At 39.8% G+C, this 16496-nt stretch overlaps 1 protein-coding gene across 1 annotated transcript; it reads right to left on the bottom strand.

Annotated features, from left to right (window-relative positions):
- Positions 1-2107: 2107 nt before the first annotated feature.
- SEC61A1 (SEC61 translocon subunit alpha 1) lies at positions 2108-14573 on the bottom strand. The gene is made up of 12 exons (XM_062585664.1): positions 14458-14573; positions 13080-13147; positions 12362-12427; positions 12187-12265; positions 11164-11295; positions 10219-10328; positions 9867-10020; positions 8730-8890; positions 7802-7999; positions 7175-7366; positions 5510-5586; positions 2108-4510 (listed from the first exon to the last, which is right to left on the bottom strand). The coding sequence occupies exons 1-12, from the start codon at positions 14462-14464 to the stop codon at positions 4324-4326; spliced, it is 1431 nt and encodes a 476-aa protein (XP_062441648.1). The 5' UTR covers positions 14465-14573; the 3' UTR covers positions 2108-4323.
- Between the last annotated feature and the right edge of the window lie 1923 nt (positions 14574-16496).

Genomic DNA, 16496 nt, shown 5'->3' with positions numbered 1-16496 from the left:
GAGCGGCGGGGGCACACCGCCACCAGGCGGGCGGCGGGCCCGGCCCGGGGGCCCCGCACAAGCCCGCGTTGCTCGAGCACCTGCGCCGCCGCGCTGCGGCTCGGAGGGTGCCGCCGGCCGCCGCTCGGAGCGCGGCCTTTCCAGGCGGGAAGGCGGCGAAGGCTGGGGCTGCGTGGCGGAAAGCTGGCAGGGGGAACGGCCGGAGACGCGGAGCCGGCAGGCCGGCCGAGCCGCGCGCCCGGCGAAGCGAGAGCTTCAGAAATGTCACCCCTCTCCCTCCCTTTTCCCCTTTTTGGGGGGCACATCTTCATCGGCGACAAGAGCCTGCAGCCACGCGGCGCGCGCGCAAAGACGTGCGCCGGCCGTGGAGGACCCGGCTGCTCGGTCGGCGCACACAGATGCAGCAGGAAACGGTTTTAGTATTCCGGGCAGCGAGGGCTGATTGAAGACCTGTCAGTTAGGTGACACGCAGGCGGTAGGGAAACAGCAGCATACACAAATCTGCATGCAGCTTCCTAAAGCTGGAATAAAACTGAAGGCCACCTAAAGCTTATCAATCCTGGCTGCAAGAGGGAACAATTCGGAAAAACAGTTACTAGGTCACTTGGCTTCCTCCGTTATTGAAAGCTTACTGATAAGTCTTTTGCACAGATCATCATCTCAGTTAGAGGGACAAGGTTATCCCCAGAAGCAGTCAAAGGAATACAGCTGTGAAACATCTCACAGAATAAAACAAGTCTTGATTGCTGCAGCCAAAAGGAAAATGCTTAAAAACGAACAAACAAAAAAAAAACACCCCACCACCACCACAACCCCACTACCACCACATGAAACGTTTGAGGAGCTTGGCAAACAGTATGACCTTCCCCTCTCAACACTGCATGGATGTGGAGATAGCATGAACATGGGGAGAGCAATTCAGTTATTCCTACGGCCTAAACCTAAGGGAACTTTAAGTGGCAATGAGAAATCAGCCACCCGTCGCGTAAGAATTGTGGTTCCAAGCTGTAATTCTGAAAAGGCAGAGCTGGACAGGGGAGGAAACAAGGAAACCTAACGCACATACGCTCTGCCACCAAATGGAGGTGCCTCTCCCTACACACCGAGAAAAGTAAATTTAAGCTTAAAAATAGAAAAGTATCTGTCAAAACTGCTCATGTGTTTAAGTGGCTGCAGCAAAATAAAGCCTATTTTGTCTATGTAATTGACATTAAAATATTTCAAATTAAAATCTTTATCTACTTCCAGGTATTTAGCGCAAGTAGGGCTGTGCAAACCAGCTTTCACATGAAAGCTACAGTGCAGAAAATCAGGCTATGAATGGAATTTCACTCGAAATGGTATCAACAGCAAGAGGGTCTCAAACTTTGCCTTGGTCTTAATATTTTAACTGTCTTGTGGATAACTCCTCTATCTATAGTAATTACAAAATATCCCTCCAGCAACCACTTCATTACTAATGCAAATTTTTTGAGGAAAAAAAATGCAGCAAGGGGTGGGGGCAGAGAAAGTGTCTCAACTTACAGAAATGAAGCAGTTATTTAGGATTATTTCATACATGCCAGAAGTCTAGGCCATATAAACAGTAGCTTTATTTTCAGAAATTAGCTTTTAGATATCTGCTTCTGGAAATAGGCATCATTTTTTCTTACTCCAACTTAAGTTTAAAAACTCAGAGGGCAGAAATAATGTTGGAATATCATCAGTCCTCGAGTTTTACTAATGTACTTAATATCTTGTTATTACTATCATGCTACTCCCCCAAGAAAAAAAAATTTGCCAGCTGGCACTGTACTTATACAGTCACTCTTCTTGTCACACTGACATTTTGTTACCTTACTCTTCCACTATTTACTTGCACATCTTCAGCACTGTTTGAATTGTGGCTCTTCTGGAATACAAATGCACTGGGTAAATTCAGAAGATGTTAACAACCTATTGTTGAGAGAAGACTCTGAAGCAAGCACAATTTTTCTCTCTTTTATATTGACATTCTCATAAACTGCTGTTTCAACAGGGATCAACTTTCAGTCTTTTAGCCTGGTAACAATGTTCTACAACTGTTAGAATTGTAACAATATTCAAAGCACTGAAAGCCAAGCCTTAGTTCCAAAGATGAACTTTATTTCATTATAAAGCAGATTGTTTAGGCATTATTTCTTTTGTGAACATCCACTGTGAACATCTGTCTTGATCAGCAGGTCCTGCTTTGAGGACATAGCTGCTTGATAATCGACAGATTCCAGCACTAGACAGCAAAAAATACAGATGCATAAAAAAAGTGCTGAGACACTCAAGAACCGATGGTCTAAACTGCAACTTGTTCAGACTGATGATATGACCAAAAATGCAAGTACAGCTCCAGCCCTGCCGGAACTGCACGCTCAGAAGTGAAGTCCTCTTCATTTTGAAAAGATCTGTTTTCCTGGGGGGGGCGGGGGGAGAAATCCACCCCCCCGCCAAATCAAACAAATGAACGAAACTCGCCACAGTCCTTCCCTCTCTTAAAGTCACTTTTGAACTGCCTCTGATTTCACATCCAGAATTGTGCTGTGGCATGCTATTTTATAAAAGACAAAGGAAAATTACAGAAGGTAGTGTGAAGTAATAGCGAATACTTGGTAGCAAGCACTTCATGGCTATTTTCTCCTGGCACTTGTGCTCCTTTTCCAATTCTGATCTTCACCCAGGAGTTTCATTTTTATTGATAGGTGCATGTCATACAGGATTCACAAAATTCTCATGCATTTGGTATTTGAGTCAGTGTATTAACAAGGGCTTCTGGATGTCATCTTGGGGAATGTAACAAAAAGTCTCATCAATCCAGGCAGAAATAGTAATTTATATTTTGTCAGCACAACGTGAAAAAATGCACAGGAAGTCATATTGATGCAGTGTAGAGAAACATTCCACTGTTATCACTTCTCATTCTGGTTTCCACGTTGTCCAATACTGATTGAGGAAAAGTGTATTTACAAGACTCATACACAAATATTTGCATTTGGTCCTAGGTACCTGATTAATATTGACAATCTAAATTAAAATGGAAAATTAAGGATTATTCTGGTCCATTAAAGCCTTTTACTGTAACTTCTCCGATTTGAGGGCATGACCCTGAAAAAAAGGAGCCCCGATGCCTTTCCGCAAATTATTTTTATATCCACCATCCAAGTCAATGAGGCTATAAGACAGTAAAGTCTTCTACATGAGCAATAACAGGAGTTACCTGACAAGGGTCTCATATCTAGAATTACAGAGAAAAAACTGAGACAAGTACCTACATTCTTTCTGTACTCCTCTGTGACAACAGTCTCAAAATTCACTAGATATGACCAGCCAGATAATATTCTCATTGCTACGTGTCCAGAATTTATTATTGATCAGAGAAACTTAGCTTTAGCAAAGGGTACAAGATTTGCATCTAAACAACTGTAACATCCATTTCTGTCAGTTAGTATCAGAACTAGAAGTGCTACGGCTAACAGCAACAAAAATTGTAATTAAAAGGGTTTTGTTGTTGTTTGTTTGTTTACTTTTTTCTTTTTCAAAAACAAAGCTGCCTGTATTACCAAGTTTCAGAGTTGCAACTCTTAGGCACAGACTCTGTCAGAATCTGGATTGACCTGAGCTTTCTGTTTATGGAGCAGGGGTGGTGGGGAAAAAAACACATTCTGACTTTTAAAGAAAGCTGACGACAGTCTCAAGCCAATATTCAACATCTTAAAAGGCTTAGCTTAGTAATTATAAGACAAGACGTTTGGAATTAAAGATATAATTTAGTAAAAAGAAACAATTGCATCCCTAAATCTGCTATACTCGAACAAAACCCACAAAACTGAATATATTAAACATTGTGCTTACAACCATAACTATGGAACTCAAGCATTAGAGGGAGAGATTTTTCTCACCGCTACTGCAAAGGAGCTGCAAACACAAGTTAAATGCAAAAAATCCCTTCCAAACAAACAATCTTCCCCATAACTATTTATTAAAACCTTCAAAGGCTTCAGGTACACTCATTTTGAAAGGGGATGAAACAAAAACTGAAGAATGACTGAACTAAATCCAATTCAGAAAGCTCATTTTCCTAACACATAATTAAAAAACAATTTTCTTCAAAAAAATTTTTTGCACTTTTTCCCCCAGCAATTTATAAAATGCAAACAGTATGCTAGAAAAGTTTGAACATAAGGGAATGCGCTTTGGAAACATTATTAAAATACATGTTCCTATAGAATGACATACTCAAGTTTACTTTTTTTCACCTGACTGTATATTTCAAGAATGTTCCTCCCCTCTTCCTGGGTCCATGAGAAGCTACATTTAGAAAAGAAGAGCTCCCATACTTCCAACTTCACTCTGTTCCTTTACAAAAATTTCGAAGTACTGATAAATGATGGTGACGGCAAGCAAGATTCCAGTTCCAGACCCAATTGCCCCGAGGAAGTCTGCCAAGACAGAGAGGGCACCAATACAGAGACCACCAAAGGCAGCAGCTGTAGGGATGTACCTGTAAAACACATAATGAGAATAGAAAAAGCACCATTAGACCTTGCTCAGGATTTTAGAAATGTACTAGTAGTGCATTTGTGGTGGTTGGTGGTATACAGGAACTATGAAAAATTCATAATTTGGAAAAGCTGGGTTTTTATATAGAAAGCCAACCCCACTGAGAACACGAAGAGGACTATAGAGGTAATTAACGTCAAGTGGTTGGAAAAAAAAATCTTAAAATTATTAGCTGAACAGAAAAAAAAAGTCAATGGCAGAATACCCTCTTCTATTCTAGGTCCAACAATCCAAGATAAAGAACATAACAGTGCCAATGTACTAGATAAGGAAAGAAAAACTCAACTCGACTGGAGGGAAAAACTACTAAGCTGCAGAAAAGAAAATGTTTCTGTTTTCCATGAAACTGAGCACAAAGATGAGATGCATGGCTTCTAGATCCCCAAGTCATTCACAGATGAATGAAATCTAAAGTTGTGATTCTTTGATAATATGAAGGTTGCATGAGCCCTACTCTGCAATTAAAAAACTTAAAGAGACAAATCCCTGCCTAACTCTACATCTAGTAGATTTAAGAAGCTGGCTGTTGTTGTTGTTTCTTTTCTCTCAAGCAAGATCAGTGTGCAAACAGAATTCTTAAGACATATTAACATATTAAAAATTACTGTAAAAATACTTGTGCAACAGTTTGAAGTAGTCAATTATATTTAAAGCTTCACTATTAACTATCCTGTAAAAATAAGTATAAAAGTGAAAAAGTACAAAAACAAGAGGAAAATAAAAGCCCCAGAGCTTAAGGTACATTCCTTAATTGTAAGGCAATAGCAGGCTGCACTGTGTAAATCCAGCTATTAACAAGAGAGTGTATACTATATCTTATGCATATAATACAGAAGCTTAAAGAATATCCACGTTTTAGCATCTAAAAAATGGAAGTCTAAACAAGATGTGCACTGTTTCCCTGTAACACTTTGCACAGCTTGTGAAATGTGCAGCTCACCTGTTTAGTTCATGTACCATGGAGGTTTCTCTATGGCCTCGCATTACCATTTGCTGTTCTTTTAGCTGTTTCGCAACCTGCAAGAATCAAGAAATGGAACAAGTAAGCTTAGTGTCATTTGTCAAAGCCATAAAACCAAGTAGTATGTGAAAACGTAACCAAGGGACTTCAGTAAAAACTTTTTCTTATATTAATAATTAGACTTTATCCAATATTTTACATCTGGATGGACTGCAGTCACAGGCACTTCTCCACATTGCCAATTATGCAAAGCTTTTACGTAATTCTTGTCCTACTGTGAAAAGAAAAGTCTGGAAATTGGTAGACTCTCACACACACAAGCCAATTCCTATTTTGTCATCTACCATCTACTGGTTAGGGTTTAGTACATGTTAGCAAACCTGTTCAGCTGAGCTAACAGGTATTTGAGGGGCTGCATTATAAATCAAGCCACAGAAACAATGCAACTTAGAAAGAAAGTGCTTTTGGAACATTATTTTAAAACTGGATTACTGCAGTTGTACAGAGTTACAACAGAGCCCTGCAAACACTTGAATAATCATCTGAGGGGTACTGAAACTCCAGCAGGGAAACCTCTTAAGCTGCTTGTCTTTGAATCCAAAGTACTGCGTAACCATGCACTTCCAGATGGCTAAGTTACCATTTTGGTACTACATTATGAACATTTAAGCAATGATTTATCGGTTTTTTACATTGTTTAATGTGAACTTAAAATCCTTTTCTTCAGCATCAGGAAAGTGCATTTAAGGGTTAAAAGACATTTCTTGGTTCATATCGAAAGAAAACCTAGCTATACATGGCTGCGAGTGCCTCCCTCCACGTCTGACAAAAAGCAACTAGATGCAAGTCCAAAAGAAGAGTGCTCATGCTGTTACAGTAACCATGCAACAGCTATTACATATTTGTTAAAGAATGGACTAAAACCATTCCATATGGCTTGTCAAACTATTTTCTACACCAAACCACACAATACAAAAGAAACTTCATGATGACAGCTACTTTCCATCTTGTTTTCCAATTCTAATTTCAGAATGAAACACTGGCTGAATAATAAATATTCAATAAAGTTTTAAGTGACTAGGCACAGGTACACTGGTATCTGCTCTCTCAAGAGAGAAGTAACTTCTAGTTAACCTTCCCCCAAAAGAAACAAAGATCTCCTTATACCAGACCTATGTCCATTGGGACCGTAAGGACCAGCAAGTCCTCAAGAGGTATCTGCCTTGCACACAATGCAGCTGTCATTTGGCACTAAAAAAAAGTTTACAACTTTCATGTAAATTTGTCTTCTCTCACATTGATCAGACGTCATGCAGTAACGCCAGAAGCTTCCTAATGCCAGTGAAAGCAATTATGTCTTTTGGAGTTTTGTTGTTGTTGCTTACGAAAAAAGAATAAAGAAAATGGGTCAAAAATACCCTGATTCTATCCTTCATCTCTACTCTTACCAAAAAAGACAAAAGTTCTTATTTTTAAATGGCTCTGGATCAGAAAGAGCTAAGTCTGTTTATACCAGTGACGACAACAAGATTACCAGCACAACAGCCATTTCAGAAAAAAGTCCCTACTTCTCTTACAACACTGTTTCTATCACGTATTTTCCTCACCCCGCACCTTTTTTTTTTTTTTAATATGTAAACTTACATCTTTGGCAGAGGAGCCAGAGACTTCAATCCATGTCTTGGAGAAGAAAGCACAGGATCCCAACATAAATACAATATAAACAACTGCATGGACAGGGTCTTCTAACACTGAAGAAAAGGACTCTGGAGGCGATAGATAATAGCAAAGTCCACCAACTGGATAAGCACGAGCTGGGCCTCCAGATGACGTATCCTAGAAAAGGAAGCAAGTGGTCACCAATTTTCTCACTATTTCTTTGCCATTAAGCTAAGTCTAGATTTATCTATCAGCTTTATGTACACTGTCTGCTGCTGTAGTGATACACACACAGATTCAGCTTTCAGCAGCTTCCAATGTGGAAATGGAATACAGCAACAAAAAGCAAAAATACCCACGTCAGCAGAGAAGAGCCCAAGGTAAACAAAGACAAAACATCTAAACTCTTCACAACTAGTCTCATATTCTATCAATTTAAACTAGCACTCATAGTTTAAATTGAGCAATAACTCCTAATTACTAATCTAGGAGTTTCAATGTACAAGACCACCTGCAGTAACGCACTTCAATGTTTACAGAGACCATTTCTTCAACTAAGCATTTTAATATGACCATTACAAAGCTGTATGAAAGACACAAGGAAATACTCACAGACCACGTGCCCAGTAGGCTAACCAGTAAGTTGCCACTGAAGCGAGCAGAAAGCATCTGGGAGATGACATACAAATTGGACACAAGAGCAGACTGAAGAATAATGGGAATGTTGGAAGTGTAGAACAGCTTGATAGGGTAGGTGTTGTACTGGCCACGGTAGCGAGCAGATTTGATAGGAAGATCCACTCTGAAGCCCTGAAAAATTTTCCAAGGAAAAAATCTCATCGTATCTTGATGAGCTGAAAATATACCACAGGTCAATTGCAAGTGCAAGGCCTTAACAATAAAAATAAAATAAAATAAAAAAATGCAATGACTTCCAGCAAGTATCACATACAATACCTAGAGGAACTATCCACTTAAACAGTTTTGCCAAGGCCCTGGAAACCTGAAGGGTTGTCTAAATTCACACATTTAAAAGGTATGAAATGTCTAGACACTAGAAGAAATTTGAAGGTGTAAGAAGACTGAGCATAGTGTCCAGAAAAAGAGACATTAAATTCTTTAAGTCTGAATTTCTTAGTGTTTATTTCAGCAAGCTGCTGAAGAATATCAAATCTGTTTTGATTAGTTTTAAGGTATTTTCCAGCAAAAAGCCATAGTATTTTGGCTAAGGCATTAATATAATTTTATTTATATATATATTATATGGATTATAAGGTGTATATATATAAATTATAAGGTATATATACACATTCATCTGTTCTTTTAGAGAGCCCATGGTGGTCTTAAGTCTTTGAGTGGCTACAGTAAGTATGGAAACTGATTAGGAGAAGCTAGTGCTAAATGAACATCTATATGTGGCAGGCCCAAAAGCAAATCTTCTGAAGGCACTAGATGATAAATATGTAACCCCCCCATAGAGTTAAGCAGAATACAGATTTAATTCTATCACATAGTTTTACAAGTCTTGATACCAACTGACCTGGAAATAGATTACAATAGCAAAGACAAAGATGGTAGCAATCAGGTTCATGAGGTTGGGGAGGTTCTGACGGTAAAAGGCCTCACGAAGAGCTCTGACTTTGTCTGTACGAGTAGCCAGAAGATGGAACAGAGCAATGATGGCTCCCTCAAATTCCATACCTTGGAATGGAAAAAAAGAACAACCCAAGTTATGTGTGCTGTGGTGTCTCCAAACTTCAATGCTTTGTCCTATTAGGCATATTTCTGAAATACAGGATTCAGAACGCGATTGCTGCAACCTTTCTCATCGTGAACATGCTCTGAGGTTTACCACTGTCTTCTTCCATATCAGTTACATTAGTACCAGGAATTTTTGGAAATCCCACTGTAGTGGCCTAGAAACTAATCAGAACCCAAAAATCAAATGAGATGACCACTGATATCCAGAAACACTGTTATTCACAAACTCATTGAAAGAAAAAAAAATTTTTAAAGATGGAGACAACATGCTTTATGCTATCATTCTTGGGGAATTACTCATTTTCTACTGCAGCAAATGTAACAACCTCCCTTCTGTTTTCTACTTAATAGTACCTAAAACAACATAATCCCCTATTAGGTTTAGACAATAAGGTCTTCAGGACAAAGAGCAAGAAATGCAAAGAGTAGAAAGAAATAAATTGTCAGTAAATTAGGCAGCAGCCTTAATATAATAGCAGTCTACCACTATTAAGTTGTACTGAAGACACTGTAAGAAATAGAGTTCAGAAAATACCTTGTGAGATACTAACAAAAAAAACCCCACAAAACAAAACCGTCTCTGCACTTGTAGCCTGCATAGGAGCACTTTCCACATCAACAAGATTCACTGCATGGCATCTACATAACTAAGATGCCAGAAACATTTAAGTTAACATGCTGACAAAAACAAACAAACAAAAGTTTTTTGCTCTCATGGAAAAAAAGAAAGACCTTTCTGCAACTGAAATAATTATTTTTAAGCGATCATTATACCATTCTACATAAGCCTGTAAAGAGCTGGAATTATAAAAGAATATGAAGGCTGTGAATTTGAAGCTACTTGATTTGTTATGCTTCAAGCCATAAAATAATTCAATCCTAATGCAAGTAAAAGGAACGGAACATGTCATATTACCTCGTCCTGTGTTCACAGTGGTGGGGCTGAAAGCCTTCCATACAATAGTCTCACAAATATTGGTGGCAATGAAGAGAGAGATGCCAGAACCAAGACCATATCCTTTCTGTAGGAGCTCATCCAGGAGCAGAACTATCAATCCAGCAACGAAAAGCTGCAGAAGAGAATCACAGCATTACTCACATCCCTTTTTGATTTGCTACAAAGCTTGTATTAATAAGACAAGGAAAGACTATAAATGAGGAAGCAGGCACACTGAGTTCTTTTCTCTACATGCGAGGCAGGCAACAGTCCGTAGGCTGCTTTTTTTACTCCTTCAGAGCAAGGATAACAACATGGGAATAGAAATTACCTGAATTGTGATAAGTAAGCAGATTCCAGCACCCATCTCAGATGGGTCTCCATACATTCCAGTCATTACATAGACAATAGACTGACCAATGGTAATGATCATTCCAAATACTGTAGAAAAAAAAAAAAAAGGTATTTGTTTTGCAGATTTATGCCAGCAGACAAAATCAAGACATATATAAGCACTTTTGTATTCCTTCCCAACTTCCTATAAAAATAAGTCACCAGATACTTAAATTCAAGGGCAAATTTAAATCTGTTGTCCAAAATCTGGCACTGGAAATAAGTAACACAAACATTTCAACATAGAAAGAAATCCAATAGAAAAAGAGAAAAAAAATACACTCAGACGCAAGTATTTCGGATTACCAAAGATAGCCTTAAGTATTGAAAACTCCGACAGAATTAAGATATCACCGTAGCAATTTATGATTTTTTTTTCAATGAACAGATCAGAAAGTGTTGCAGAGCAGCAAAAAATAGCTAGAGAAGATTCAAGTTTATCTAAAAGGCATTTATCAAGTGAGCATATACATCCCTTATTATTGAAAAAGAACCATTCTAGGTAACTGCAAGGCAAGAACAACTACAACAAACTTAAGATTAACCTGTTTGTGTTAAGACTGACGAACACCATTCAAAGGTTGGGTCTCCATAATTTGTACATCACTTAGCTTATCTGATGAGATTACAGCAGCAAGACCAATTGCACAGATACATTTCCTTTACAAACCAATCTAAAGCTTAACAGCTAGTGAGCTAAAAGCAGTGAGTAAAAGACTGCTTAAACACAGAAATTTTTAGCGCATTGTGAACACATGCTCACATGTACAGAAACCTGTACATCTGACTTCAGGACTAATTGCAGGGTAAGTCTATGGTTGTTGTGGTTAGGGTTAGATACTCCAAAACATTTTCTCAGTCTCGAATACCATCTGTTACTCACATTTCTGTGCTCCGTTAAAGAGAGCTCTGTCCTTTGGGGTGTCACCAACTTCAATTATCTTGGCGCCTGCCAAGAGCTGCATGATGAGGCCAGAAGTCACAATAGGTGAAATACCCAGCTCCATCAACGTACCTGACAGACACAGGAAGCACAATGAAAGAAAATAACAGACTGTATATTTCCAGCCACCTTTGAAGTTCAAAGTTGGACTTTCCAGGCATTGTATCGTGATGGCGATAATATAAAACTCCAAATCTCCATAAAGGTTTTCAGTGAAAATAGAATTTACTTAAAATCAGTCTGCTAAGCAATGTAGTACTTCTCAGTACCTTAAGAACTCTGTTTGCAGGAAAGACTGCTCCTGTCTGGAACAACTGTATCACATAAAAAAGAAACTCCTACATTGTTTTATGCCTTTGACAATCATACTTCATATTATTCATTATTTTAAAAATGAAGAAAAGAGTTGTTTTTGTGACTGCTTCAAGTTGTATGCATATACATAGATCTCATCACAGCACAAACTGATAGATATCCCAAAAGATATATTTATTCAGGTAACTGTCACAATTCTTAACTTATAACTGCAGTAAAAACCCTCAGTGAGAAACTGAACAATTTATATAAGTTATTATGAATTTTAATCTATCATGAGATATTGTGACTCAAAGATGTCATCCAGAAAACTGCAATGGAAGCATATAGCTTTGAAGATGAATCAGAAATCTTGAAAAATATACAGAACATTGTAATGGCAGCTATACAAGTAATCAGGAATCATCTTTCCCTTAACCCTTACACCTCCTCTTCCAAAATCCTCATTTTTGGCCTATATAATAATTATATACATCCAGCCATAAACTCATTTTGCCAACGAAGTTGTGCCTTTTTCAATGTCCATATTTTTTATCATTATGTAATACATAAAACAACTTTTTCTCTCCTTACTGATTTGGTTTCATTAAAATGGAGTGTAACATAAGAGCAAGCCCAAAGCATTTCACTCCACATTACTGACCATACCTCTATTTGAAGCCAGAATCACTCTCATCCAGTAGAAAGGATCTGCTGAGTCTGATGACATGATGCCAAACAAGGGAATCTGAATTTTCAAACAACAGAGAGAAACAGGATTAAAGTACAGACTTTGTAACAATCTTTCAACATTCCATCTTAAGAACGTGGGAAAGAAACATACCTGGCAACATACTAAGAAGATGAAGAGTGTGATAGCTGTCCATAATACTTTTTCTTTAAACTGAATCTAAGGGAAAAACAAAGCAAATAAGGCTGTCAAGATAACAATAACTGGTCAACTTTCATAGTAGTTTAAGCTCATTTGATTTTCTTCTGAAAGGACAAAGTATAGGACATATTGAAGAAAATAACTAACTTTTCATCCCTTTCACATTTTATAAAGCTGAGGAAAAATGACAAGTTTTACTGAAACTTTAATCCAAATAAACAAGCTTATACAAGTGAGAAGTAACTCTAGTATTTCCACAGAAATAACCCTTATATTTTCATGAGAACCAGTTGCTGATTGGGGGGGGGGGAAGGGAAGGCAAGGCTTATTTGAACAAATAATCTTAGATTAGAACTTAAGAAGCAAAGATGTTCAGGTTGCTATTTTAAACTACTATAGTTCACACTCCAATATTTACTGCTTTCAACAACTCATGGTTCACTGCTAAAACACAACCATACCTGTCCAAGAGTATTTACCAACAAAGATACCCTTTTACAACCATATTCATGCTACAAGACATACTAGACAAGGACTCCATCAAAAATAAGCATACCTATACTGAAAATTATCCCAACAGAAAAAAAACATAAATGCAAACTAAGCTGTAAACAAATTATGTTACACAAATACAGTCCTATGAAGGAAATTTAATTAACCTTTTCATTACCTTCCGTTCTGGCTTTTGGATTTCAGGTAAGATAACACAGAAGGGCTTGATTACTTCAAGAAATTTAACTGTAAAAAAATTAGTTGAAAGACACAGTAAATACACAAAGAACATATGGAAAAACTCAAAGAAAATAGGACCTGGACACCTACTTTAAATTCTAAAAGTCTCCATTAACAAAGCACTCTTTTTATTCTTATCTGTTCCAAGTACCTCTTACTAGGTATAATATGGATTGGATACCGACAAAAATTTACTATCTTTTTAATCTCACTGATTAGGGCTAACAGCACAAAAAAAAACCTGCTGCTGTTTTGTAGGAGTTTATCAACATCATTGAACTTTTATTTCATAATAGCTTCTTCTCTAATCTGAAATTTAAGAAATACAATACCCAAGTCTGCTTTTGTTTAATTCAGAGGTTACTTTTGGGCCACAGAGCTGAAGAATTCCTACATATAGTTCACGAGCAATAATTCAAGTTACTTTACAAAACTTTTCATGTGATGATCTCCCAGTTAAAAGGATTTACCTGCTTATTAGGAAAAGTCAAAGTTGCCTCAGTCTCAGAAAAAGCATACAAAAGGGGAGGTTCTCTCTACAGAATCACATATTCTCCTGTGAACAGACACTGAAAGGCCTGATTTGGAAGAAAGTTAACGCTAAACCTCTCACTACAAATCTCACACTGCAAACACATGTTTTGGACTGATCCGAGTGGTGAAGCCTTCAGTGTAAGAGAACTGAAACTACTTCTTTGTGGAAGGCAACAAGCTTAGTGTCCGTTTTGTAATACTTTATGGCAACACCACAGAAGTTGTTCGTTTAATTTCAAACTAGTAGCTACCAGAAAAGTTACGCTGTTTTGTGGTTTTAACTTGAATCAAGCTGTGACTCTCTCCTACGTCTACTATAATGTATACACTGACTAAGATGCTTTTCAAGAGACGATCAGGCTCCTCCTCGAGGGAGCAGACCGATAACTCATTTGGCCAGCTTCTAAGCGCCGCGATCCGGAGGCGCGGTTCACCTCGGTAACTGCGCTGGTTTTTAACCTGGCGTCCTGCACCTCTCCCTGCCTCGGCAAGGCAACGGGCACGCTCCGACCTGTGGCCTGTCCCGGCCACAAGAAGAGTCTTTCACCGTGAGAGGGGGGGAACCCCCCGGGAGACCCTCCCGGTCAGAAGTCGGGAGAGGAGCCCGGCCTGCGCAGGGCTGCCGCGGGCCCCCAGGCCCCCGCGGGAGGCAGCGCGGCCCCGCAGACGGCTCCCCGCCGCCCGAGCCGCCAGCAGCCCGCACGGAGGGCCCGTCTCGGGGGCGCGAAGGGCAGCCGCGGCCCGCCGAGCCCCCGCGGCCCGCCCGGCGCCCCGATACTCACTCCCCATGGCGGCCGCCCGACGGGTGCAAAGAGCAGGCGGCGGCGGCGGCGGCTTCCGAGAGACACGTCAGGGATCGATCGCCGCCGGCCTCCTTCCGCTTCCTGCCACGCGCCGCGTCCGCCGGCCGCCGCCGCCACTGCGCAGGCGCCGCCGCCGCCGGCCGCCAGCAACCGCCGCCCTCCGCGGCCGCGCCGACGAGGCGCCTACAACTCCCATCGTGCCCTGCGCTGCCCCCAAAGTGGACTACACTCCCCAAGGAGGGCTGCGGCCCGCCGAGGGTCTCTGATGGTTATTGGCTCCCCAGAGGCTATGCAGCCAATCAAGACACCGCTGGGGGGAGGGGCGACGACGCGGGGCATGCTGGGAGCTGTAGTCCTCCTTTTCCGAGCCTCCATCTTAAAGCCGTGTGGGACGGGCACAGGGGGAGGCCTGTGAGGACGAGTTGAGGTAGTGGAGTGTTTTGAGACGCGCATGTTTCTGCTAGCAGAAGTCATGACGCTGATTTAAGAGAGTCTAACAGATAAATACACTTATCCTTTATTTTCTGCTTTTACAGCTTTACGGTATGGCCTTTTCTTTCTGCAGTGAGCGCCTGTGCAGGTGTACCACACGCACAAAATGGGCACTGATGGTCTCATGCAGATAGCGCCTGAGGCCTTCTGCTTCAGGCTAGGCCCTAACATACCAAATCTAGCTGGCTTCTAATAGAATAGGAAACACTGATGAAAATATGAAACTGTGGGCCATGTGTCAAGTCTTGGTATATCAACATATCAGCATGTTATACAAGAGCTGTTTATGTCCTGTGTTCTTTTCCTGGCATTTAGAGAGGGACTTACCACTGCTCTGAAAACTAAGGTAAACAGAGGAAGGAGAAGGACAAATGGAGGTGTTAATACAACTCAATTACAGTTCATATATAGATTTTGTATAGAAGTGCATCTGCAAAAATAAGTACAAGAGGGGAGCTTTCACCCTGTGAGCAAATTTTTACATTGTAAGTAAACATCAGTAGATTGATGTGAAGAGTCAGGGTGAGGAGTAGGTGAAGGTTTTCTAAAATAAATGCCAGCAGGTAGGAAGGTGTGGAAATACTGCATAAGAGGTGTTCTCCCGTGACTTGCTATGATACCATTGTCTGTTAAAGAGCATCTCATTTATGTAAAAATGGTTGTTCCAACAAAAGATGATGTGATGGTCTTTTGGTGTAAAACTGTCATCATAGAGTAGAATCTTAGAAAAATAGGGCTTCAAGATACCTCTGGACGTCATCCAGTTCTTCCTGCCCATAGGTTAGGTGTCTCTAGAAGATGTTTGTCTAACCAACTTTTAAAAACCTTCAGTGATGGAATCCACAATTACTTTGAGCAACCTATTCCAACACTTCACTATACTTTTCATTGGAATATAGTTCCTCACATCTAACCTAACTCTTCCTTTATTTTGCGGTTACTTTTTGTCCCAACCATAGTGGGCATGTAATTTATTCTCTTCTTCTTTACTATCACTTATGTGTGTGATACTGTCACTCCATGTTCCCTTGATTTCCTTGTCTATAAGTAATTTGTCTTTTGATCTTTTTTATAATTGTTTTTTTTTTCCAAACTCCAAATTTTATTCACTCTCATTTTGATTTTAATTGGTCTGAATCTTTCTTTAAGTACAGTGTCCAAAACAGGATAGAGTAATCCAACCAGACCTCAGGAGAATCTTCAAGAGCATAAAAATTGCTTAATATGTATTAATTCTGTTCATACATCCCAGGATGTGTTATCTCAGTTTGCTCTTTTTTTTTTTTTTTTTCAGCAGTACGACAATGTACAGTAATGTTTCAGTTTGCAGGCCCCTAAAAGTCCAGATCCTTTTCTGTGGAACTGTCAACTGACTTCATGTTATCATTGTACCTGCGCGGTTGGCTAGTCCTGACTGGTCTCAGTCATTTCCCCTCCACAGTGATATCTACTCCTAAAAACTGGCTTCATGGGGTAAAAGTCCCACCTGTTGTTCATGCTGGTAGCCTTTATCTGTGATATAAGAT

Source organism: Rhea pennata, chromosome 12 (genome assembly GCF_028389875.1).
Source record: "Rhea pennata isolate bPtePen1 chromosome 12, bPtePen1.pri, whole genome shotgun sequence".
Taxonomy (NCBI): Eukaryota; Metazoa; Chordata; class Aves; order Rheiformes; family Rheidae; genus Rhea; species Rhea pennata.
This window is presented reverse-complemented; position numbering and strand designations above follow the sequence as displayed.

Coding starts and splice junctions, on each gene's coding strand:
- SEC61A1 (XM_062585664.1), bottom strand. Junction 11,296..12,186: donor GATTCTGGCTTCAAATAGAG/GTATGGTCAGTA, acceptor TGTGTCTGTCAG/GTACGTTGATGGAGCTGGGT. Junction 10,329..11,163: donor CTTTAACGGAGCACAGAAAT/GTGAGTAACAGA, acceptor TTTTTTCTACAG/TATTTGGAATGATCATTACC.